The 27,075-nt window shown below is 34.3% G+C and overlaps 1 protein-coding gene across 1 annotated transcript; it reads right to left on the bottom strand.

Moving 5' to 3' along the window:
* Positions 1 to 2,122: 2,122 nt before the first annotated feature.
* LOC107621476 (uncharacterized) lies at positions 2,123 to 5,789 on the bottom strand. The gene is made up of 5 exons (XM_088494177.1): positions 5,565 to 5,789; positions 2,856 to 3,062; positions 2,663 to 2,755; positions 2,457 to 2,558; positions 2,123 to 2,359 (listed from the first exon to the last, which is right to left on the bottom strand). The coding sequence occupies exons 1-5, from the start codon at positions 5,787 to 5,789 to the stop codon at positions 2,123 to 2,125; spliced, it is 864 nt and encodes a 287-aa protein (XP_088350303.1).
* Between the last annotated feature and the right edge of the window lie 21,286 nt (positions 5,790 to 27,075).

Below are 27,075 nucleotides of genomic sequence, written 5' to 3'. Positions count from 1 at the left end.
TATTAATTATAGTAGGTAACTTTATAATATTTTCCCAATAATATTTTTTCAGTCAAAATTATCTTTTAAAAATTGATGCATTGACCGATGATATTTTAAAATTTGAAAATTCCTAGTACTACTAAGATGCACGGACAGGTCATAAAAAATAATATTCTCTCTTTAAAATTAAATGTTGGTCATCTCCTTTTGGTAAAAATAGTATTATAAATTGTTCTTTCTCAATAATTTTGGTCAAAATAAAAGCTTTTATAATAAAAAAAGGATTGAAAAATATCAAATTTGAAAATGTTTGTATGCTCTCAAATTTTGATTTTAAACATTGATGCATTTATAGTATTTTAAAACTTGGAAATCTGAAGAGTTTGCAAAGATCGCAAATTTATAATCCTTTCACCTTACAAAGAACTTCTTTTCCCGTTGTAGAAGTTAGACCTAGTCATATTAGCACCCTATTAAATGGGTTATATAGCTCATTGTTAATTATTTTTGTTTTCCACAGATATTGAAAATTGACTATGAATATTTAAACTATTATCTTTCCATCAAAAGAAAAATCCAAGGTACTATGGTTTAATTATATAAGTAGATGATTCGAACATTGCTAACACATCAATTCGAAAAATGGAATTCACTAAAGTTTTATTTCGTATCATTGTTTGCTTCTTTCTCCTATCACTTGTTTATGACACTATAGATGCTACTAAAATTAATAATTTTATGGAATGTGTCGATCGTGATGTTTTAGTCGATGCAAATTCAATCAAATAGTAAAGTGCCGTCATGGTTTACGAGGACTTTTTCTTTTATAAAATATTTTGTCAAAAAATATAGGTCTTGATTATAATATTTCAGTTAATTAGTCCAAATTCAATGACAATAAAGTGTTATCACTGTCAAATTTACATAAACCTCCTCTTGTAAAATATTTTTTTAAAAAAAGTATAGACCTTAACCATGTTTTAATTGGTTCTTCAAATCCAGTCGATAATAAAGTGTCGCTGCTGCCAAATTCACATGAACTTCCTTTTGCAAAATACTATTTTTTTCAAAATGTAAGTCTCGACCATAGTGTTCTAGTTGGTCCAAATTCAATCGATAATAAAGTGTCGCTGCTGTCAAATTCCCGTGGACCTCTTGCAAAATACTCTTTCTTAGAAAATGTAGGTCTTGACCATAATATTTTAGTTGGTCTAAACACTACCAGAAATGCGGTGATTAGTCACGGAAAAAACCGTGGCTAAAATCAACAAAATCCGTGGCAACTAAGCGTTAACAACGAATACATTTTCGTGGCTAATAAAGGCGACGCCTTTTCAGTTAGCCACGGTTTTCGGCCGGTTAGCCACAATTTTATGATTCGTGGAGACATCTAAATAGCCACGGTTTTTACGTTATTGGCCACACTCTAAACCGTGGCTAAATGACAACAGTGTAACCAATGAGTATAGTTTTGCCACAATTTTTCTGTGGCTAATATTGACAGGTTGGGCTTTTTTTTCCACATTTTTTTTGTGGCTAAACATTGCTGGGTTATTTAGCCACGGTTTTTTCTGTGGCAAAAAAAAAACCATGCACAAAAAATATTTGATAGGCTGGGTTTTTTTCCACACTTTTTTTTCGTGGCCAATATTATGGGCTATTTACCAACACATCAATCCGTAGCTAATTTTTTTTTTCAATTTAAAAAAAACTCTCAACTATAATTACCAATTTAATATTTTTTAAATTAATATTGCATATATATATATATATATATATATTAAAATAATTTTATAACAATATAAACAATCAAAGCAACGATAATAACATTAAAATAAAAAAATAGCAAACTAAGTAATAACAGTAAATTAAAGCATATGCATTGTTCATATATATAGTAAAGTAACAACAAAAACCAAGTTTTATAATTCTGTACGACAAAAAATAAAAGTATCTCTAATAACAGTATAAACTAGACATAAATTAAAACTAAAATAAACATGACAGGAGGTGCATCATTCCGACTCAATGTGTGGCACAGAATCAGAAAAGGTAGCTACTTCATCACCGTATTTCTGTTGTAGAAATCTGTCGAGAGTTGCCACTTGACCTTTAGCTTCTTGAAGTTGCCTTTCTAAATCTACAACATGTTGTTGCGATGCACTGCTAGAACCTCCGCATATGTCCCTCCAAAGATGCGCTTTGACTTACCAAAACCACTGGGACATGCAGCATTACTAAAGCCATGTACTCGCTTACCATTCTCAGGACCGCAAAATTTTCCAATTGAATCATCCGGATGAGCTAAGACCTTTGAATGAATATCTTCAGTGGCAGCACGCTCTTGGTCTTCAGACAAATGCTCTGCTATTTTTTCCTACAAATAAATGCACATCGCATTGGAGTAGAGTATTGACATAATCAAGGCATATAAAAAAATATACATCCATATAAAATATAATTGAGACACTCACAGCTAATCGTTGTCCTTCTCCGCTTACATAACTCCCATCTTTCTTTAGCAAAGTTGATACAATAACCTCGCTTCGACATACAGGCCTTCCCAATTTTTTTTCCTAATACAATAAATAGAACATTAAAGGTAATCACAAATTTAATTAAAAGCACTAATTTTATAGTAATAGTATAACAGTACTAGACTCAATAAAAAAAATATTACCATCTGAGTTGCTCTTCTAGCATTGCTTTTACTTCCACCGGCATGTGAAACTATAAGCTTCTCACGATTTCTGGTGTTTTGCAAACATTGTTTCTATGATTTTCAAGAACAAGAAACAAGTAAATAAATGTTACCAGATATCCATTATAAATATTCAATAAAAATAATAAAAAAGCATAGATTAATTATTTACCTTTGTTTTAGGATCCATATAATGATCCACAAAAGCAGTCCATTCAACAGGCGGTATGTCTGAGGGATTCGCAGCCAGAATTTCTGCCTTTCTTTTGTTAGGAAAGAAGTATTCTCCCCGTAAATTATACTTATGGGCCTTCCATCTATCACCTAAGGTCCTCAGAGCCCATTTGACGCCGGTAGCATAATCAAACTCAACATTTTCCTTGAAATATTTCATAGAGGAGATCAATTATTAAAAAAATATGTAATTTGATAACCATATTGCAGATTATATCTTAGAAAGATAATATTTAAAAAAAAAATTTAAAGCTAATCCTAACCCGTGCTTACTGTAGTTTATCCACTTCTGAAACATTCATAACAGTGTACTATAACACAATGTTGTGTCAGATAGCTGTCTAGCCCCAACGGCAGATATTTGAAAAGAAAAAAGATTGAGAAAATGAATGATGCATAACAAAGGCTTACTTATAAGTTTTTATAATGAACATTCTTGCTGTAATATGATGATAAACATGTGTGAACACAAAAAGGAAGGAATCCAATATACAAGCCTAGTTTCAAGAAGACTTACCACCTCAAATACATAGCCCCTTTTGAATTCTGCTAGGGTAGAGCTAAAGTTTTTCTGATTATAATTTTATCAGTTTTCATCAAACTGAGACAAGTATATATCTTAACAAAATTTTCCTCTCAATTATTTCTAATTCCAAATATTAATTTCAAAACATTCATGAAAATAGCAATTGGAACGGGAAAAGAAATCCAGGAAGTGTATCCTAACTCCTAAGAATGAAATGCAACTAACTTGACAATATTGATAGCAATAGCATATAACCTGCAGCAGTACTTGTTTAATAACTAATTAATTCATAAATCATAGAGCAATGTCATCTTGTTACAGCTTACTTAAAGTACCTCCAAATTAATCTATCTACACCAAGATTTCACCTCTTACACACTTTCTTTTTAACAAGAAATAACAATAATAAATAGAAAACGCAAACCTAAATATAGGCAAGCTAGGAGCTAAATTAGGATGACAACAATTTAATAAAAATTCACATCAAAGTGAAATAAACTTACTTCAATAAGTTCCCATTGTCTTTTTGTGTTATCTTCTGGCATCTTATCCCATCTTTTGATTGATATGGGACAAAATATAATTTGACGAGCTACCTGACCAAGAAATCTCACAAACAGGTTCTAGCCGTTATCTCGACCTTGTCCATCTGCATCCAACTCCATCATAACTTTTTCACTTTTTTTCAACGCCCAAACTTGAATCGCTGTCATCTTGCGAGTGATGATTTCTCCAGTAGAGGTGTTTGAATTAATGGAAGAACGCCAAGTCAAATTAAACCAAAATTAAAAAAAGAAAAACAAAACGGCATAAATGACAAACTTAGATTTATCAAATTAATTGCACACATATATATCACTAATTAATCTAAATTACATACTATTCTAATAATAAATTGCAAACACATATCGGTACCAAACTAAATATAGTATCCGACATTAAAAGCACAGTAGGCTTTTACAAAATTGTCACTAGAAGTCTGAACTTATCAATTAAACAAGTGCGGCTTTAATGAAACAGGAAATTAGATTATATGGTTCAAGGCTGCTCTACCAACTTGAATGCCGAATGAATTAATTAAAATGTCACTAATAACATTTATTGTTCTCAATCAATAAAAATACACATAACACAGATAGAACTATCATATCTAAAACTTTGAATCCCTCTTCATAAATATATAACCTTTCTCTTTCTTTCTTTTTTTTATTTATTATTTATCATTATTTTAGTATATAATAGTAGCCATTGATACAAATAATATTACAATCTAAGTATGATTGTCTGGGATAATAACAATATATAATAGAAATCAGATTTCTGAATAAAATTAAATTCTGACATAAATTTGAGAGAAGAAAATTAAAGAAGCTAAAATTTGTATTAAGATAAAAAAAATACTAATAATTTCTAAAAAAGAATGATAAAAATTTAATAAAATTACATCGTGATTCATTTTCTAAAATCAGATTTTTATTTCTTTTAATATTTTATTTTATTTTGTCTTTGATTAAAATAATTAAAGGTGAGTATTGGTATTTTTTTTCTTTCTTTGATCACGAACAACTGATAAAGTTATAAACAAACTATAATAATTAATCAACCATAACAACGAAAAGCAGGGACTTATTTAATTTCAAATTCAAGTACGGTTCAAATTTTTAACTTACCAAAAAAATTTAATCCGTCTAATTAACACTTACATTCAAAAATTAATTTCAACTAATACTTAATATAAACAAACAAATTACTGCAAACTATCCTATTGTTTAGCCAAGAGACTACAAGACCTGATTGGACATAGAGTACAATACAACAGGTGTCCATTTTTAAAAGCTTCCACCTAAGTTCTATATGTATAGAAAAAAATTACATTCTACACCATAAAATTCACCATCCAATAATTTTAAAATATATTTATAGTTACACATATCCAAGAGAAGACAAAAAATTCACAAATATGCTTTGTGCAGAGCAAACATAGAAGGAACCAAAACTAAAGGGAACAAAAACTGAGTTGTGTAAATTAAAAAAACAGGATGAGAAAAAAAAATCAACCAGCACAAAGTCAATAGATTGGACTCAAAGAGAAGTTAGAGTTTGAATAAACCTACCTTTAACCTTCACAAGCAGAGGCTCATTTTCATCTCTTTTATTCTTAGGTGCAGCAGGTTCTGGTAGATCAACACCACTTTGATTTAACATCTCCGTCTCTGAAATTTCATCCCCATCATCATTGAGACTTATTTGTTCCAACCCATCTTCCGAACTCAAGTTTATGTCTTCACTTTGTCTTCGTAACTTTTCAAGGATTGATTGTTCGTAGATATTACGTTTATGCTTCATAGTATTCTAAATGCCTGCGACACAAAGTCATAGACAGTGTAAAAAGAATTCAGAAAAAATAAAGGTCAAATAAAATAGTGACATAAAATAGTTCATATAATTGAAACACAAGAAGTCAAATAACAAACAAAAATTTTTATAAATGTCTCTGCATTTAATTAAATTAAACATTACTAAGCATAATCCAATATAGCATATTAAGTAAGTTAATCATAGAGCATATTTAACAAGTAAAACTTAAATTTAGATTCAGAATATTTCCAAAGTTTTATCATTAATAATTGAAAAAAATCACTCATTTCCAATCATACTAAATCAATAATTTCCTACTTAGAAACTGGTAAATATATATGTGGTTCGGTTGGATAATGTTCCTCTGACCTTCTATAATCTCTTAAGTATTAAACCAAAATATGAACATAAAGAGTACTGACTCATATAACTAGATTCAAGAATATATGATTCATGAGGAATGAAAGGAAATTTTTACAGTAATTAAAAAATTTTGAAAATATGAACAACTATATCCACTTTCATAATAACTAGTTTAATAGCAGAAATTTTATATCACTAAATGGGATTAGCATTCATTTTATTATATAAGTAAATTGAGAAGCCCAATATAGAAAAAATCCCCGTAGTAATGATGACTACGATTCCATTATGTGTTAGTGATATCAAACTATTTGCTTAGTGTTCTGTAATTATTTTTCTCGTGTCACTAATATTAGGGAATTTTCTCAACAAATTCTGTATAGATGTCTAAATTTTTGCAGTGATCGTTGGGGGAATAGCCAATTTTGCAGCTTATGCATTTGCACATGCGATTCTTGTAAAACAAATCATAAAACAACATCATAAATTGAATTGGAAATTTCAGTACTTTATACAGTGATGATCAAATATCATGTTCAGCTGAAAACCAAATGTAACATTAAGCAGAAAGACTAAGCCTAGATAAAATTGGAACAGGAAACTAAGGGAGCTAATAATATAGTGGGGTTATGTTCAATGAAACTAAACTAGAAGCACATCAGACATAATATTCTCCTGGATACCAAATTTCACAAAATCGTCTAGCTTTCTCACGAGCAACAGGATCCAAATCCTCCTTCCAGAATGGCTTCTGTTGAGATCAAAATCCTTTACCGCAGCCTGGGTTTCTGGTAATTCAGTTGTAGAGCGAATATATCCTTTCTTTTGAAAAAACTTTGCAATGTATTGCTCTATGATGATAAATTGTTTTCGACGTGCCCACTCAAACTCACACGATGGCTTGGTTTTAACGCTTGTCTACATAGATGAAAAAATACGCTGATTTATCTACAATGTTATATACAGGTGCTAGCAAACAATTTTGGAAATAGTAAAAAGAAAATAACAATATATCTTTGTTACCTTTAGATCCATTAATATAACATCTGCATCCCAGTCAGAAGAAATAGTAAAATATGGAAACCCATGCCTTTGCAGATACTGCACGCTAAGTGCATATATCTCCTGTAACACCCTAATATTCAAATCCTTATGCTCGAGTCATAAGTCAATGATATTACGGTGGTACGACTCTCAGGTGGATTTTTAATATATAAATATAGGTAATTTCGAAAAGAGTATTAATCGAGAAGCCTGAAAAGAGTAGAAATAAAATCGCGAAGACGTATCACTCACGTTTCGACAACAAAAGATAAATCGTGAAGCCGAAAACGATATACGGACAAGGCGTAGAGGAGATTAAGAGATAGATAACAGATAGATATATATAACATAAGTAAATAGCCACTAGTCGCGACCCGCGAAGTTTAGGCCGGCTAGGGTACAGTATGAAAGTAGATGACAACAGTATATCCTAATCTCTCCCAAAGGAAACATAAGAGCCTCTATAGGCAAGTTCCAAAAGAGTTCAATACATAATATAATCTTTTCAAAACGTAGGTGGAGAGATTCTAATCAAACACAAAGTAGAGGAAATAAAGATCTTCGCCGTCTCTCAGACGACCCACAAACTCACTTTTGAGCACCTGGACCTGTATCTGAAAAACAAGAGATATATACGGAATGAGAACCCCGGGCCCATGGGTTCCCAGTACGGTAAAAGTGCCAAATAAATACAATGCACTGCAATAAAAACTCACCAAGCATCCTAAACTCCTTTTCACCAAGTATCCAGCCTAGATTCTCACTAATCTATAAATAGGCATCTGTCGTAAGGGAATACTAAATCTAGATCACATCTCATATGACTCCCAACTTGCTGACTCTCCCACGAATCAGATTTCAGAATCATAAACAAAGCCATCATCAGTCGTGCTGTCTCAGCAATTCTATATCAATATATCATGCCCTCCTTGGAACTAGTGAAACCACCTCACTGCGTCTACCCAGGGAGCTCAAATCATCTCAACTAATGATCACCATCATCATGCAATCGCATCATCAATTCATCTCATCAAGAACAGCCCTCAACCTCCACCGACACCAACATGAGGGGCCTCTCAGTTGTACAAACACAAGCAATACAGGCAAGTAATACACAATTAGGGTACAAGTAGAACAAGTAGCACATAATCAGGTAACTTAGCATATATAATGTAGAAATCCAAAACAAATAGGCAAACCCAAACAATTCAAACATATGCAAATGATGAATACCTGCCCTATGGCTGATGATATCATCTGTCGGTTATCAAGCCAACCCGACATGTCCGGTAGCTAACCCGGGCACAGTCTCTCTGTTGCGTATTAATATCATTAGAGGGAATATGTGCCCTGTCACCATTAGAGGGTATCTGCGCCCTGTCGCCATTAGAGGGTATCTGCGCCCTGTCGCCATTAGAGGGTATCGGTGCCCTGTCACCCTTACAACCAGAGAGAAAACACAAGCATGCTTACATTCAACATTTTTCATCATTATTCATTTATCATATTCGTTAATTTATCATATATGCCTTTATACTCAGCCATAATCCATAATGGCTTTGCCGTAACTCGGCAATAACTCAGCCACCCGGCTCACAGTTCAATCCAGAACTAGCCAATTTATCAACATGGCTCTGCCGTATCTGGCAAGAACTCAGCCATCCGGCTCATGGTCCAATCAAGAACCAACCATTTATCAATAAATATAGCCCTTCGGCTCATGGCATACACGGTACTTCCACCGCCATCCTCCATATCTCATATAATCATATCTGATCATCATTGATCATAACCTTTTCCCTTGCTTCACTCGCAAGTTACCACATCCCCTAGCTCCTTCCTCATTGCTAGGCATACCATAATGATTTGATACATAAAGGGTGAGATCGGAGGCTTAAAAGTATGAGGTTTCGCTTTAAAAACTCAAAAATCAACTTTGGCATGAAAATAGGGCCACGCGTACGCGCACTCCACGCGCACGCGTGGATGGCCAAAAACTCATACGCGCGAACGTGCGGGTTGAAAAATATCCAAACGGCGCGCAAGCGTCAGCCACGCGTACGCGTGGGTGCTCTTGCGCCCAGGCACAAAACTGGCACGACCCTGGCACAACTCTCTGGAAAATAGCTGGGCATTTGGTACAGCGCATCGACGCGCCCGCGCACACCACGCGCACGCGTGGATGGTGCTTTCTGGAAGAACGGCGCGCACGCGCTAGGTGCGCCTACGCGCGTAGGGTCGTTCTGCTAAAAATTTTCTAAGTTAAAAGCTGCAGAATTTACAGATTCAACCCCCAATCTTCCGACGGACATAACTCTCTCATTTTAAATTGTTTTTCACCCGTTCTTCGAACGGCATGGACATCCCGGATCCAATTTCATTTCTAAATAGATTTGGCAGAAAACAGAGATCCGTAGTCCAGGTTATGTCCCGTCAAAGTATGCCCCAAAACCATGTTTCCATACAAAACCACAAAGTGCCATTTTCAAAATAAGCCATTTTCAACTCTTTTCAAAATCAATCAAAACATGCCAATTTCAGCCTTTTCTTTGAAATCAATCAAAATATACCAAAATCAACATCAAGCCTCCTCAACTCGCACGTTGACACTTTCTCAAACTCAAACACATTTACATATCATATACTCTTTCTCATGCCAAATTTCAACAACACTATTTCCAATCCACCATCATTATACATAATCAATATCGTACTCACTATCACGTGGCTTTACCCACAAATCAACCTTAATCATTCCTCAAGCATATATCACGACAAACATATCTCTAATGCATCATCATACCATCAAGGCATCAATAATCATAATCACATATATGACCATATAATATATCTCAACCAAAACCAACATACCTCATCTATATAATTGCACCCAAATTTACCAAATCCCATACCTCAACTCCTCAAACCTTATTATTCAATAACCAACCCAATCATTCATATATTCATTATCTGAAATTCATCCAATCACTTGTGTCATCATACAATGCACACATCAACTTACCTTTCTTACCTTTTTTCGGCCTCCGGCCCAAAATCCACGGCCTCCGGCCCAATATCATAATTTAAATGCATAAACTACAAATCAATACTCATTACCCAGTACATCAAATTCTCAATACACCAAGCATACAAGGCCACACAATTCTCAACCCAAATCATTAATTCACATTACATACCAACTATGCATATTAGCACCAACCATTTACACAATCCAAACTTAATCCTAGGGGCATCTAGCCTAGGAATTCTCATCACAACACATGGTACTTAAATGAAACTTAAACCGTACCTCTTGTAGCCAAACCAATTGATCCTCTTCTTTGGAAGTCTTCACCAACCTTAGCTCCAAGCCTCACCAAAGCTCCTCAAGCAATACCAATCTCCCAATTGTGCACCAACATCACCAAATACACTAACATAACCAATATCACATACATACATCAACCTAGGGCTCATAAAAATGACAAGTCACAAGGGTTTGAGCACTTTTTACCTCAGCCCATATGAAGTAGGGATAGAACCCACTTAGAATCCATGTTGGAGTATCCCTAAACACCCAAAATCACAAGATTTCAACACTAATTACCCAAAAACGTGTAACAGTGGGGAATTTCGAAAACTGGGCAGAGATGAATGGAATACTCACCACAAAACTTAGATAGAATTATAGAGGATGAGAAGAGCGACGCGTGGCCGCAAACGGCTCGTCAATCGGAGCTCCGTAGCTCAAGTTATGGTGGTTTGAAGATCAAAGAGAGTTAGGTTTTCTCTCTTCTCTTCTCTCTTCCCAATTTCAGCGCCCAACACCCCTTCTTTAGGGCAAAATGAGCTGAAATGCTCATAACTAATGTTTATATATGTTGGGTCTTGGGCCCACTTAGGCCCGGTTCACTTATTTTTGCCCATTGACCCAATTTTGGGCCAAAACCTTTAAGATTAGCGCTCTAAATTGCACTTTAAATATTTCTACCTTCCCTAATAATAGTTCCTCATTTATTAATCTTATTTACCCATAATCAATTTCCTCAGCTGTAGTACCAGACAGATCTCAGCCGGTACTGCCGGTCAAAATTCCACTGCGCGCTTTTACGCAGAAAACTATGTTTTCCGACTCGAAAAAATTCACTGAATCCAAATATCATATTTGAATTATCAAATTCCAATTGCCAAATCTTCTAACCATATTCGCTCTTATTTAACTTATTATTTAATTAATTTCGGTTAGACCGGGTATTACATCTCCTACAAGTTTTCAACCAGACCGAATAACTATAGAGAATTATTAAATGGTAACGTCATGTTAAATTGGATAACAAATCACAAATAAAATATTAAAGGTAGAAAACCTCTATCTAGAATCCATAGCAGAAGATGGGGGCACTAGTGTAGAATGCATGTGAAAAGGGCGACTTTTCACAGATATTGGTGTGAGCATTGAGTGCTATCAGCCAAGAATGAACATTAATCTTGTTACACAAAATATCGAAGGCCACATCGAGTGCGTGTTGCAACAAGGATAATGGAGAAGCAAAAGCCATCTCTGATGCAAACTTGATGCTTCCACAGCATTCAAGCAAGCCACACTCTTCCATAGTAATCCTGGTTGAATCTTTTCTGCAAGGTCGTGTGATTGTCATTTTGTGTGACCTAAATAGTAACAAATACATCAAGATTTAAAAGCATAGTTAGTCATATTTTTTATAATTAGGACAATTAATCAGATTCATATAAACAAGTCAAAAATTGAAAAATTACTGGAATCTACTAACAAAAAATTAGTTCTCATTCACTTCACACCCCAATTCAAATCATGCTCTTTATCAAGAGTTAAAGATGGAATTCAAGACAGAATGTAAACTTGACCATGAATAAAATTTGCATATTTTTTATTATTTGTATTTCTTACCTTTTTATTTTTTACTATTTATTTATGGTGGAATTAAATTTTGATTTACATACTTAAGAACACAGACACGAGTCATAACAATCATCACCTTCAACGCTACAATAATAATCCATCATATATATAAAAAAATATAACTGAGATAAAAAGTGATTTTTAGTCACAGGTAATTTATAAAATTAGTTTCTTTTGGTACTCTTTTGTACTCTTCTTATAATTTTAACATATATAACACGGATCATTATTATTATTATAGCATTAAATTCTCTTCTAATAATTTGATGATGATTGTAGTGACTATTGTATCAAGTATGCATCTCAAATAGAATCAAAATTTAACTCCATCATAAATAAATAATAAAGAATAAAAGGATAATAAATACAAACATAACCACCATAAATAAATAGGAAAGAATAAATTGTATTTGATCAGAAAGAACATCGACAGGAAAAATGTGCATGGTAAAAATGAAAGAAATAGTGAAATTACAAATCATGATCCACATCTAATTTTTATACCGCTAATGAACAACATAACCACACTGAAAAATTACTATTTAATCAAGAAGCGAAAATTAACCACGTTGGCAGAATTGTAAATCATGAATCGCATCTAAAATTAAATAATTAACATACCTTAGTAATTCTCAGTGGCAGCACTGGGAAGGAGGGAGAAGAAACCAACTATCAGGATTCCTGAAAAAAATTGCACCCTACTATTTATCTGAGGTTAATTACGCAGTTTAAATTTAAGAAAAAGATAAACTGCATAAAAAATTTTGAAAGGGATGGAGGGAATGACCAAATTAAGCGCGGAATTGGAAATGGATATAGTTCCATTTTGTCACGGTGATCATTGGGTCTGTGGCAAATGAGAAAATCCATCTCAAATTGGCCACGAACAACCGAAAACGTTGGAAAACTCCATAAAATTTGGCAACAGAGATATAATATGTTGCTATTGGTTAACACGGTCATTAAACTTTGCCACTGTTTATCCTTCGTGGGTACCTTCCCATTGGTAACTCCTGTGTTTTTGGTAGTGAAATCCAATTAGTAATAAAATGTCACTGATGGTCTGCTTCCAAATTCAAATGAACCTTCTCCTATAAAATACTCTTTTTAAAAAAATGTAAGTCTCGACCATAATGTTCCAGTTAGTCTAAACCTATTTGGTAATAAAGTGCCTGATAAACCACTATTTTATGGTTTATCTTATGCTAATTTGAGTGGATTTTATCAAGTCTTTACACACTTATTCATACAATTCGCATGTTTTACATTTTCCTTCCTAATTTTGTGCTATGATTGAAAACATGCTTCTTTGGCCTTAAAATTGCTAATTATTAATCCTCTCTTATTACCATTCGATGCCTTGATATGTGTGTTAAGTGTTTTCAAGGTTTATAGGGCAGGAATGGCTTAGAGAATGGAAAGGAAGCATGCAAAAGTGGAAGGAATATAAGAAATTGAAGGAATTGCTAAGCTATCCAGCCTGACCTCTTCGTACTTAACTGACCATAACTTGAGCTACAGAGGTTCAAATGAGGCAGTTTTAGTTGCGTTGGAAAGCTAACATCCGGGACTTCAAAATGATATATAATTTTTCATAGTTGCTCTAAAGATAGGGGACGCACACGCGTGCATCACACGCACACGTCGCATCTGCAAAAATCAGCATATCAGAATTCGCCCCCAGCGATTTCTGGGCTGTTTTTGGCCCAGTTCTCGGCCCAGAAAACACAGATTAGAGGCTGCAGAGTGGAGGAATGAAGACAACTTCTCATAATTTACAATTTAGGTTTTAGATATAGTTTCTAGAGAGAGAGGCTCTCTCCTCTCTCTCTCTCCTCTCTCTAGGTTTTAGGATTTCTCTTAGGTTATGTTTACTTCTTCTCCATTCCAGGTTCAATGTTCCTTTAATTTAGTTTCTCTTCTACTTTTATTTATTCTAGTGCTTTGGTTCATCTATTTCTCTTGTTAATTATTTATGTTGCCAATTTGGTTTATGAACTCTTCATGTTAGATTTGAATTTCTTATTTAATACAAATTGAGGTATTTTATATTTGTGATTTTAATTTAGCTTTTTACATTCTTGGCTTGAATTGATTAATTGAAGACACTTGAGTTATCAAACTCCTTTGTTACTTGTTAATTGAAAATTGCTGGTTGATTTGGATACCTCTAAAGCTAGTCTTTCTATAGGAGTTGACTAGGACTTGAGGAATCAAATTGATTAGTCCACTTGACTTTCCTTTATTTAGTAAGGGTTAACTAAGTGGGAGCAGTGGACAATTCTCATCACAATTGATAAGGATAACTAGGATAGGACGTCCAGTTTTTATACCTTGCCAAGAGCTTTTCTAGTTATTAATTTACTTTCTCGCAATTTACATTCCTTGTTCAACCTTTCAAAAACCCAAAAATATATTTTTCCATAACCAATAATAATTACACATATCTACAATTCCTTGTGAGATGACCCGAGGTTTAAATACTTTGGTTTATTATTATTGGGTTTGATTTAGTGACAAACAAGTTTTTGTACGAAAGGATTATTGTTAGTTTAGAAACTATACTTGCAACGAGAACTTATTTGTGAATTCTTTACTAGCAAAAATTTGTTCGTCAAAATGGTGCCGTTGCCGGGGAATTGCAAACGTGTGCCTTATTATTGGTTATTGTAAATATTTGCTTTTGCTTATTTATTTGTTTTTTTTTTATTTTTATTAGCTACTATGAATTCTCACCCCTGTCGCTATGAATTTGGTTCCAATGTTGTTGTAGGGAATGGAAGCTATAATGAGAACAGACATCAAGGTTGGAACAATCAAAGATGGGAGGAGCCACAAGGATTTGATCAACTCTCTTGGCAACAACCCCCTCCAATGGACTATCAACAACCATTCTATGATGCATACCAAGACAATGGTTATGGTGGATCTCTCCGTGACAATCAACACCCACCACAATATACGTATGAATCCCCTCTTCAACATAGCTTTGAACCACCAAACTCACGAGCACCTTACTACCAAACACCCCCATATGACCCTAATCCTTATCCACCATACCAACCACCATATGAACCACACATAGAACCACCCTAATCCCAAAACAATTGCCCCCCTTCATCTTCCTATGACGAGATGCTTCAATCTCTTGCACAAAGACAAAATACCTTGGAAAGCGCACTTACCGGTCTGACCTCTGTTATACAAGCCCTCGTCTCCCGGATTGGATCATCGAATACCTCCAACAACCAACCCTCAAGCTCTAGTGCACCCCCCTTTTCAACCCCATAATGATCTCTCCATCCCATCACCACCCTCCATGGAAGAGCACCCACATCCATCAACCCAAGAGCGACATGATTCCAATTATGCTAGTGACATGGAGCAAGAGAGAAGGGATCGGTTTCACGAATTCATACTTCACAAGAAGCTAGAGGAGGCCCTAAAGGTGGAGGTAGGAGAGACCCTTGAAGGAAGTTGTCAGGAGGTGGAAGTCAACAAGGAGGAGCTGGATTTTGTACTAATGCAAGTGGAGAAAGCCAAAATTACTGAAAAAGAGAAAGTGGTTGAAGATTTAGGAGATGCGGCTCCTCAATTTGAACCTTAAGTCATAGAGCCTCCTTCCAAGATGGTTGAATTTGATGTTGAGGAGGGTGTACAACCTCCAAGAAATATCATGGTTGAAGACTTTGAAGAGGTTGATCAAGAGATGGAGATTAAAGAAGAAGAAGTACAACCCCCTATGCCCTTGGTAAGTAATGAAGAAGAGATTGAATTGGAAGAAAGCTACCAAGAGAAAGAGGTTGAAATTGAAGAATCTTGCAAAGAGGTGGAAGTTGTCAAGGAAGAGCTCAAGGGAATGGAGCTGGAAATCACATTGCCAAAGTTGTTGGAGACCTCTCCCCCAAAGCCATCACCATTCATTCCTTCATTCAAGTGGGTAAATCTTTCATCTCTAAGATTAATTAGCCCACTTGAATATGCTTTGCTTGAGACGGATGGGCAACTTAGAGCCCTTTGTGGCTATAAGAGTAAGAGGGAGATGGTTAGTGGTAAGAGTTATCATGCAAGGCTCAATACGGTTGCATGCTCCAAATTGAAGTACAAAGGTTGGTATAATTCTCAATTGAATGGGTCTAGGAAGTTGTTTGGAGGCTTTAGTGAGAATTCAGATTGCCTGCCACCCGGTTGGAACAATGATGATCAATAAGAAGACGGGTGCAAAAGCAAGGTTTGGGACCCCGAAATTCATTCTAGCAATCAACACTCTTGGGGCCTTGTCACTTGCTTTAACTTGCTTGAAGGCTTTATGCAACTAGTGTGGGATCCCGGAGGCTATTGGAATTGCAAACATTGGTGGGGATTCCTGGATGAGTTCAAGCACAAACCTCCATAACAAGGAGCCCACCAAATGTCCAACTTAAGGACTTTAACTAAAAGTGCTAGGTGGGAGACAACCCACCACGGTATGATCGTTCTTTTTCAGTCTTAGTTTTATTTTATTTCATTTTATTCTTAGTTTTATTTTATTCTATTTTTTTAGTGTTCATTCATAATGTTTGCATCCGCATCTGCATTCTGCATTCTGCACTTTGCATTAAAAAAAGAGGGGAATCGACGCGCGCGTCGTATGTGTATGCGCCAATGAACAGAGAGTTGCGCGAGAGACGCGTGGGAGGGGTGCGTGGTGCACAAGCCACACCACGCGTACGCGTCCCTTGTAGAAAGTTTAACCCACACGTAAGTGTCAGCGACGCGTACGCATGGGCATGAAAATCGGCGTAAAAGCGTGCTGAACAGAGAGTTGTGATGGTCTGGGGCTGGCACTATGCTAGAGGCATAACATCACCCACGCGTACGTGTGGGCGACGCGTACGCATCACATGGTTAATGCAGTTTTCACGCGCACGCGTGTCCTGCGCACGGGCGTCGCGTCCCATTTTTAATTTCACTCCCTTTTCTTCCATCTTTTCCCCTTCTTTCTTCCTCTTTTCTTACTTTCTTCTTCTTCATCCCTTTAACTTCTCATCCTTCTTCAATTTGATTCTATTTTACTTAATTTATTTGCATACTTTCATTCATTGTATTTTAATTTTGTGCATATTTTTATCTTCTTTTCTAAAGTTATTCTTTTTCCATTGGTATCAAATGTTCTTATTCAACTGTTGTATCTTTTCTGGTATTATTTTGGTGCTTAGTGACTTGTTTTACATTTTTGGGTGATATTATTTATTTGTCAAATGCCAATTTTTATGATACCTGTATTCCTTTTGCATTGACATGAATTTATATTGTCTTTCATGACCTACTATCTCTTCCCCATTGTTGTAATTTTTGCACTATTGATATGCCACTTGCTTCTACTGTTTTCTCACTTGCATGTTGTAGCTACCATATAATTGAGACTCTCATTATTTGGCATTAACCCACTCATATTTTATTTGTTTTCTTATCTTTATTTCTGGGTTACTTTTCTTCCCTTTTCTCTTCTTTCAGGATGGCCACCGAGAAGGAAAAGGAAGAACTTCTATATGTCCCTACGCACATTCTTTAGAGAGAAAAGCGTCCGTTGGAGCCCCCATCCACTTGCACATCTTAGCATGCACCGAGGACGGTGCAATCTTTAAGTGTGGGGAGGTCGATACCGACTTCCGTGGGTTAGTTAATTTCTTCTCAATACCAATGTTTTATTTTCCTTATTAGTTGTTGCATTTGCATGTTTGACTGCATGTTTGTTTAATTTTGTGCATTTAGCTACTATTTGGTTGAAGTAATATTTTCTTTTTCAAGACCCTTTTTATAGTGTTTCACTAATTTAAATTGAAAATTTTTTGTGTTAAACTTGTTGAGGACTGTAATTTGGAACATGAATTTCAGCTAAGAACACACAGCCTGTGAGATTTGAGCTTAATTATATGGTTACATTATTTAACCATAATATTTTATTCTTGTGTGTTTTCTTCTCTATAATTGTAATCTATATTTTGTTCCACTCTATATGTCCAATGTTTAGTATATTTACATGCTTGGATATGATTGAGGCCATCATTTGATTAGCTCACTTATCCCAAATAGCCTACCATTCTATTTACCTTTGTTAGCCACTTTGAGCCTTTTAATCCCCATTTGTTCTATATTTTACCACATCACTAGCCTTAAGTGGAAAAACAATTAAACACCCCACTTGAATCTTTGGTTAGCTTAAGATAGAGATTGTGTGTCAACCAAGTGTGGAAAATTGTGAGAACTTGGGTTAATGGAAATGTATTGTGTTTGTACTTTATTTGAATATTGGGAATTTGGGTGCATACTCATGTTAGACTAGAAAAAATTAAAAACCCATGTGCATTGATATATTATGTTTGTTTTTATGATTCAAAAATATAAATAAACAAATAAATAAATAAATAAATAAATAAATAAATAAATAAGGGGACAAAATTACCCCGATGTCAAGTTTAATAAAAGATCAATGCATATGGGGTGAAATTAAGGAAAATTTGGTATATGAGTATGTGAAATATACAAAACTGGGAATTTTGGGTAGCTAGGCATGATTTTAGAGTTACATAGAGTGTGTGTGTGTGTGTTAGGTGAAAGCTTAGGTTAATCAAAGATTCATATTTTAGCTCACTTGGCCATACATATATCCTCTCCCTTACCTTAGCCCCATTACAACCTCGGAAAGACCTCATGATGTTTGCATTGGTATACTAAATTTTTGTTGATTGGTTAGATGAAGAACAAAGTTTAGAAAGCATGACTAGAGAATAGTAGAGTGATCAATCCTAGACACTTGAGTGATTAGAGTGCATATACACTACCAGTGAGGGTTCAATGCTTGATTCTATGTTCCCTGCTTTCATGAGCTATCTTCTTACAAGTTTACTTGTCTCTTATTGTATGATTTGAATTAGTGGAATTCGATTTATGTTTGTCTTGGAGAATTTGTTTACTTTTAACCAAGTAGGTAGAAGTATTTTTGCATGAAGTTGCATTCATATAGATAGGTTGCATTTCATAAGTTTTACTATTCCTCTTCACTCCTTTAGTTTTCTTGAGCTTAGCATGAGGACATGCTAATGTTTAAGTGTAGGGAGATTGATAAACCACTATTTTATGCTTTATCTTGTGCTAATTTGAGTGGATTTTATCAAGCCTTTACACACTTATTCATACAATTCGCATGTTTTACATTTTCCTTCCTAATTTTGTGCTATGATTGAAAACATGCTTCTTTGGCCTTAAAATTGCTAATTATTAATCCTCTCTTATTACCATTCGATGCCTTGATATATGTGTGTTAAGTGTTTTCAGGGTTTATAGGGCAGGAATGGCTTAGCGGATGGAAAGGAAGCATGCAAAAGTGGAAGAAATACAAGAAATTGAAGGAATTGCTAAGCTGTCCAGCCTGACCTCTTCGTACTTAACTGACCATAACTTGAGCTACAGAGGTCCAAATGAGGCGGTTTTAGTTGTGTTAGAAAGCTTACATCCAGGGCTTCGAAATGATATATAATTTTTCATAGTTGTTTTGAAGATAGAGGATGTGTACGCGTGCATCATGCGCACACATCGCATCTGCGAAAATCAGCGTATCAGAATTCGCCCCCAGCGATTTCTGGGCTATTTTTGGCCCAGTTCTTGGCCCAGAAAACACAGATTAGAGGCTGCAGAGTGGAGGAATGAAGACAACTTCTCATAATTCACAATTTAGGTTTTAGATGTAGGTTTTAGCCTCTCCTCTCTCTAGGTTTTAGGATTTCTCTTAGGTTAGGTTTACTTCTTCTCCATTCCAGGTTCAATGTTCCTTTAATTTAGTTTCTCTTCTACTTTTATTTATTCTAGTGCTTTGGTTCATCTATTTCTCTTGTTAATTACTTATGTTGCCAATTTGGTTTATGAACTCTTCATGTTAGATTTGAATTTCTTATTTAATAATGCAAATTGAGGTATTTTATATTTGTGATTTTAATTTAGCTTTTTACATTCTTGGCTTGAATTAATTAATTGGAGACACTTGAGTTATCAAACTCCTTTGTTGCTTGTTAATTGAAAATTGCTGGTTGATTTGGATACCTCTAAAGCTAGTATTTCCATAGGAGTTGACTAGGACTTGAGGAATCAAATTGATTAGTCCACTTGACTTTTCTTTATTTAGTAAGGGTTAACTAAGTGGGAGCAGTGGATAATTCTCATCACAATTGATAAGGATAACTAGGATAGGACGTCCAGTTTTCATACCTTGCCAAGAGCTTTTCTAGTTATTAATTTACTTTCTCACAATTTACATTTCTTGTTCAACCTTTCAAAAACCCAAAAATATATTTTTCCATAACCAATAATAATTACACCTCCCTGCAATTCCTTGAGAGACGACCTGAGGTTTAAATACTTCGGTTTATTTTTTTGGGTTTGCTTTAGTGACAAACAAGTTTTTGTACGAAAGGATTATTGTTATTTTAGAAACTATACTTGCAACGAGAACTTATTTGTGAATTCTTTACTAGCAGAAATCCGTTCATCAGTGCCGCTACTACCGAATTTGCATGGATCTCTTCTTGTAAAATATTCTTATCTTTAAAAAATATAGATCACAACCATGATGTTTCAACTAATCCAAATCCAATTGACAACGCGGTATCATGAAATTTATCTTTTAAATATTTTTTTTTCAAAAAATAAAAATCCTGACCAAGATATTTTTGATGGTTCAAATCCAGTTAGTAATACTGTAAACCTCGATTAAATTAGTTAATAAATTAGTTTTTAATAAAGAAGACTAGAAATGTAAATATTATATCAAATTAGGATAGAGCTCATCAAAATGAGAATTCTGACACTAATTTCAAAGAAAACGGTCCAAGATTGGACCGAATAGGTCGAACCGGACCCAAACTGGGCCCGTGGGCCCAACTGGACCAACCCATTAAATGAGCTTAAAGCTCGTTCTTCTCTTCAAAGACAGCAGAAGCAGCGACGCATTAGGGGAAGGAGAAGAGAAATTCACTGAAACCCTTACGGTGATTTCAAAACGCTGTAGCTCCTCCGTCCGAGCTCCGATAGCCGCACCGTTTGCGGCCACGCGTCCATCGCGTCGAGCTCTACATTTCTACTGAAACAATTTAATAGGTAAGCCATTAAATATTCTCAGCCACTCTTTTTCCCCAATTTTTGAAATATAGGAAGGGAAGTTGAATTTCTTTAATTTATGATGTTTTAGGATCCAATTAGCTTGAGGAAAACGTTCACTCTTACTTATGTAAAGCTTGGGTAAGGTGAGGAAATCATAATTCCATTTTAATTTCATTGAATTTGAGATTTGAGTATTAAATTGGATATATATGTGTTATGAATGTGTATTAGGTTATGAATAAATAATTGGAGCTTGGAATTGTGGATATTGGAACTTGGAGGAAGCTGAGCCTAGTGTTTATTGAATTATGGAAGGGCTGTGTTTATTATAATTAAAGTGCCTTGATCGTTACGTAGGAATCGGCCAAGGTATGGTTTAGGTTTCTTGTATTTAATATATAATGTTCTATGAAAACTTAGGCTAGATGACCATAGGATAAGTTGGAATGCAGGTGTATATTTAATGTTTAGTAATGGGTTGATGAATATGCTTGGTTTGGTTTGGTGATTTGTTTGTAAGATGATATTGGTGGCTAGTTGGATCTTTGAAAGGATATGTGATTGAATTATTGATTATATGGCTATATTTTGGTTTGGTTGAATGATGATTGATGAAAAGATATGGAGCTTGTTGAGGATTATTGTTGGCAATTTGGATTGGTGGTAATAGGTTTGAAAATAATTGGAATGGACATTTTGAATGAAAAATGAGGTATTTTGTGTTAAAAGCCTAGGATTTGTGAACTATGATTTTTAGTTGAATTTTGGTTTTTGGATTTGAATATTGTATGAGTATAATTGTTGATCTGAGGTAGATTTATTGTGGTGATTGTTATGATGTTGAGAAAAGGGTATGTTGAATTGAAAAGAATGTAGGTTTGGACCCGAAAAGGGTGGCAAAGTCCGAGTTTTAGAGGAGATGTTGCCGAAATTTTATAAAAATTAGAGATTTTGTTTATATGATTATTTAAAAAGATTTAGATTCAAATGCTATATAGTTTGATTTTGAGTTATTAAGAAAATGAGCATGTTTTAAGTTTGATTCATTTAGAAAAGAATGAATTATGTTTTGAATTGGAACTATTGATGGACGGAATGGGAGGTGTGATAATGAAGGATAAGGATTGAATATTATTGATGTATGATGATGAATGAGTTGCGATTGAGAATGATGTGGATGTTAATGAATTATAATTGAATTATTTATATGGCTTATGAATTTGAATGATCTGAGACACGAGATTCCCTTGATAAAGTGCCGTGGCTTTTCACCACGTGTACCAGGTTGAAAACTCGATACTCTGTTGACCCTACGATGTAAGTGTGACCGGGCACTATATAAATTCCCGGGAATGTTACCCCCATTGAGCAATATTGATTATTCGAGATAAAGCTATGCATAGACTCTTGGGGATGCACGTCGGGGGACAGTCTAAGTACAATTCAGACTTGTCGGGTTGGCTGGATAACCGACAGATGAGCCTCATCAGCCATAGGACAGGCATGCATCATATGCATAATACTTGAATTATTTGCTTGTGCTTTAATTGGGTGTGCCTATGTGTACTTGCCATGTTAAATGTTTATTTGTTACCAACAGTAACTGTAACCTTCTTGTGCTTGCCTTTATCTGTTTATTTGTCTGTGAAAATGCATGATGGAGTTGGAGGTATGGAGGAATGGCAGTATGGGACTTAGATTTTAAGGTTAAGTTAAGTTAGGATTAAATATTCTTAGAAAACCACCTTTTATGGCTCCTGTTTAATACTTTAAGCTCTATAATCTGAGTGTCGGCGTTCTAGGATTGCCTCTGGCATTCCTAGGACCTTATATATTATGTGTGTGGCACCTTTACCATACTGAGAACTTCCAGTTCTCATTCCATACTATGTTGTTGTTTTTCAGATGCAGGTCGAGAGGCATCTCGTTAGGCGTCTGGACTCTTGAAGCGGAGTGGTTACTGGGTAGTTTTGCTGTACAGTGATGTATATATATGTACTTAGTTTTCTCTCCGCATAACTTGTTCTTTTTGGATCCTCTTAGAGGTTTATGGAGAGGCAGGATTGTGTATATGTACTTTTGGGTTTTGGATATGTATGTATATATGTGTAAATATTCTCCGGCCAGTCTTGACTTCACAGGATGAGTTAGGAGCTTGTTATTTTGTATCTTTGGCACTCTATTCCTACTTCTGTCATCTTATGTTTAGTAGTTATAGTTTTCTTAGCACGCAAGTTAACTCGTTCCTTGAGCGTTGTGCTTTTATTTTGTGATTTTTATTTCCTCTATTCTTCAAGGCTCCTAGCATATTATAATTCTTCTGCTATTATATGTAATCATTTTATTTTAGAGGTCATAATACCACACCACCTCTATTTTACGACTTAAGCGTAAAGTTTTGTGTGGTAGGGCGTTACAAATACGGCACGAGCAATAAGGGAAGTACTCATCTCAGATATTTTTTTTAAGGAACATATATATAGATCACCCCCATGGAATCTAATAAGTTTACCTGGTTAACTGTAATGCAACTATGCAAGTTTATTAATAAATTTTCAGATTATATTTTTTTTTGCATTCGTCTTACATTTTAGTTTTCGTATAAATTGGGTATTATCACTAACATTCGAAGAATTCCTCTCACACAAGTTTACCAAAAGAACAAATAACTTCACCACATAGACGGTATTGTGTCGACCTTTGATTAGAGCTATGTCGTTATCATCATATAACCGATATCTATGCAGAACAAAAAGAGATTAAAAGTGATACTTTTGTAATAAAATAATAATAACATAACACAATAATAAAAAGTGTTATCTATGAAAAATAAAATAATAAAAATAATTGAATACATGAATAATAAAATAATATTTTTTAACCAATGACGTGCACTTCAAAAATTTTTAACGTTTGTTAAGTAAAACTAAATATAATAGATTTATTTTCACATTGAACTCAGCAAGACTTGATATAAGTATTTGTAGCTATTGTAATAGTATAGTTTGTCATATTAAACTCAAGACTTGATGTTACTCAAATATGAATTAGATTTTGGTGATTTCTTCGATACCCAATTAATTTGAGGGTATTACATACCCTTCTTACATGTTCCAATTAATTGGTGACAAGTGTATTCATTAATTCTAATCAGCAAATGAAATTTTAATTTTTAAAAATTAAAAATAATGAATTTAATACATGTATTAAATACTTTATATATACATAACTTAATACACTGTACATACGTTTTAACTCTGGTTAAATCAAATCACCATACGTGGTAAACCTTAAATAAATTATTTAAAAAAAAAAAAAAAGAAAAAGAAAAAAATTGGTTTTCCTCTTCTTCCCTAACCCTAATCCCCTCAACGGCACCAATTCCCCCTAACCCTAATCCCCTCAACGACACCAATTCCTCAGTGAGGCAGCAAGCCAACAACCCCTCCAGGCTCCAACCCTGCCGGCCATCTCGTCGTCTTCGTCTCGCCAGACACGGTGCGGCTCCGACGACCTCCCTGCACGTCGCGTTTTGGCTCGTAGCCTCGCAGGTCGTGTTCTTCATCGCAGCTCCTTGCTCTGTCGGTGCTGTCATCGCTTCCTCTCCGTCACTGCTGCCTCCCCTTTGCCAGAGTCTGCTTCGCCGTGCTCAAACAGGTTGGTCTCCTACTCTCCTCACTTTTCTGCGTTGGTGAAGTGAAAGTGTGAAACCCATTATCTCTATTTTTTTTTTTGTTATTCAACTGGATTTTAATTTAATTAAGTGAGTGAGTAACTGATTAATACCCGGCCCGAGATCCAGTTTTGAAGAGAAGGAGAGATTTTGGCGGTAGGGTTTTTATCTCCTTCCCCAACTCTGTTTCTCTTCTAGTCTTCTGCTTCGTTGCTCTCTTCTCTTCTCTTGCTGCTTTCGCTGGAACTCTGCCCTGAAGTCTCGCGCTCTGTGCTCTAGCCGTCATTTCTGCAAGTAGCATTCGTCCCTCGATGCTCACGGGCCGTAGCCTCACTTCCTTGTTCATGCTGCTATTTATTCATTGTTCCAAGCCCAGAACTATTTTAAATATTTTTGCTTAAATTATTTGTGCTATAGATGCCATTATTATTATTATTATTATTATTATTATTATTATTATTATTATTATTATTATTATTTAATCTGCTATCAATTTGACTAAATGCTTGAATGATCATTAGATACTTCGTAGTAGCTAGAGTTCATTTTGGTAGATACATATAGCTGCTAGAGTTATTTGTGCTATATGTGTTGTTTAAAAATATTTTTGAATATAAATTTTCAAAATTATTCCTTGTCAATACTTCAGAATTTAGTTTGATAGTTTAGAGGCATATTCATTTACATCATCTATTTTGAATCCTATTATCTTTGATTTTTTTTTCCAATTTTTTGTCCTTCTGTAGCAATACTATTTCATTAATTTAGAATTACAGAAACAAAGAGTACTTCAAAGAGTAGTAGAAAAAAATTTAATAGTAACAATTCTTAATAATCGTACAACATAGATACAGGTTATAGCTCATATAAAATTTTCGATATTGATGATTATAATCTCCTGTTTATGATTTATTAGTTTATACTTGATTATATAGATGTGATGTTCATTTCGAGCGGCTTAACCAATCAATAAAAATTGGTACACAAATTTACCAGAAACAGAGCACTTAATTTGAAGCATTTTGTAATATTTACTTGAATAAAATTTGCTTTGAACATACGGGTTTAAATTAGTTATGTAATAGTGATCATTGTTGAGTTAAAATTATTGTAGATGTGATCTTTTGTAATTACTTGTGATACAAAATTATATCTTTGAGGTTTCTTTATTTTTATTTAATGATAGTTTCATGACATGCAGGTAATGAAGAAGTTATAAATTTGATTTGTTAGTCACCAAAAAAAAATTTTGATTTGTTAAAAATTAGTCACTCCTTCAATTAGTTGTATAAGAAAAGGATGCATTGTTTTGCAATGTTTAAAAAGCCAACTGCTGTTGAAATTTCATTTGTAAATAATGTAATTAGGGATTACTTTTCTATATGTATTTAAAGTGATATATACATTAAAAATTTGTAAACATACCCTTATTTGTTGTTAATTTTTATATAGTCTTTAATCAATAGAAATTTCTTTGAATGATAAAAATGGTTGAAACATTCTATAAAAAAATCTGTCATAACAAAATCCATTCTTACAAAAAGAAAGAAAATTCAATATTCGAAAATATAAATATATAGGATTGTTATAGATTTTAATTTATATATAGAAAGATTCTATAACAATAGATAGCTACCACAAAAAAAAGTCGCATTACAAAAGTACTAGCACCAAAATGACTTATTTATATCATTTATAGTTAACATAATTTATTTAGAATTTTTCCAACTGATGCAATAAGAAGTAACATATACTCTTATTTTTTTAACTAAATTCTTGTTCTTTTCCTCAAATTTTTTGTAGTTCTTCTTAGCAGCCTTGATAATGGTGTTTTTTTTCAGATTGTATGACTTCATGATCAAATCTATAGCAATGCGCATCCTAGTTGCATCATCAACCTTCAAATGATAAAACCAGTAGTAAGTCACACTTATGTAATTAGAAATTAAACAATTAGAAATTTATCATATAATGTAACTTACATAAATGTTATAATCATCAATCCAAATGCAGTTCTTCATCCAAGTTGCTACCCAAATACCGCAATCAAAGCTATGTTAAATTTTATATGGAAAAAAAAAGTATTAGTTAGACAATGTGACAAAAGAAAAAAGATTGCT

The sequence above is a fragment of the Arachis ipaensis genome, chromosome B10, assembly GCF_059453495.1.
Source record: "Arachis ipaensis isolate K30076 ecotype BB chromosome B10, ASM5945349v1, whole genome shotgun sequence".
NCBI classification, from domain to species: Eukaryota; Viridiplantae; Streptophyta; class Magnoliopsida; order Fabales; family Fabaceae; genus Arachis; species Arachis ipaensis.
Note: the sequence above shows the minus strand (reverse complement) of the source record. Positions and strands in the feature narration are given on the sequence as shown.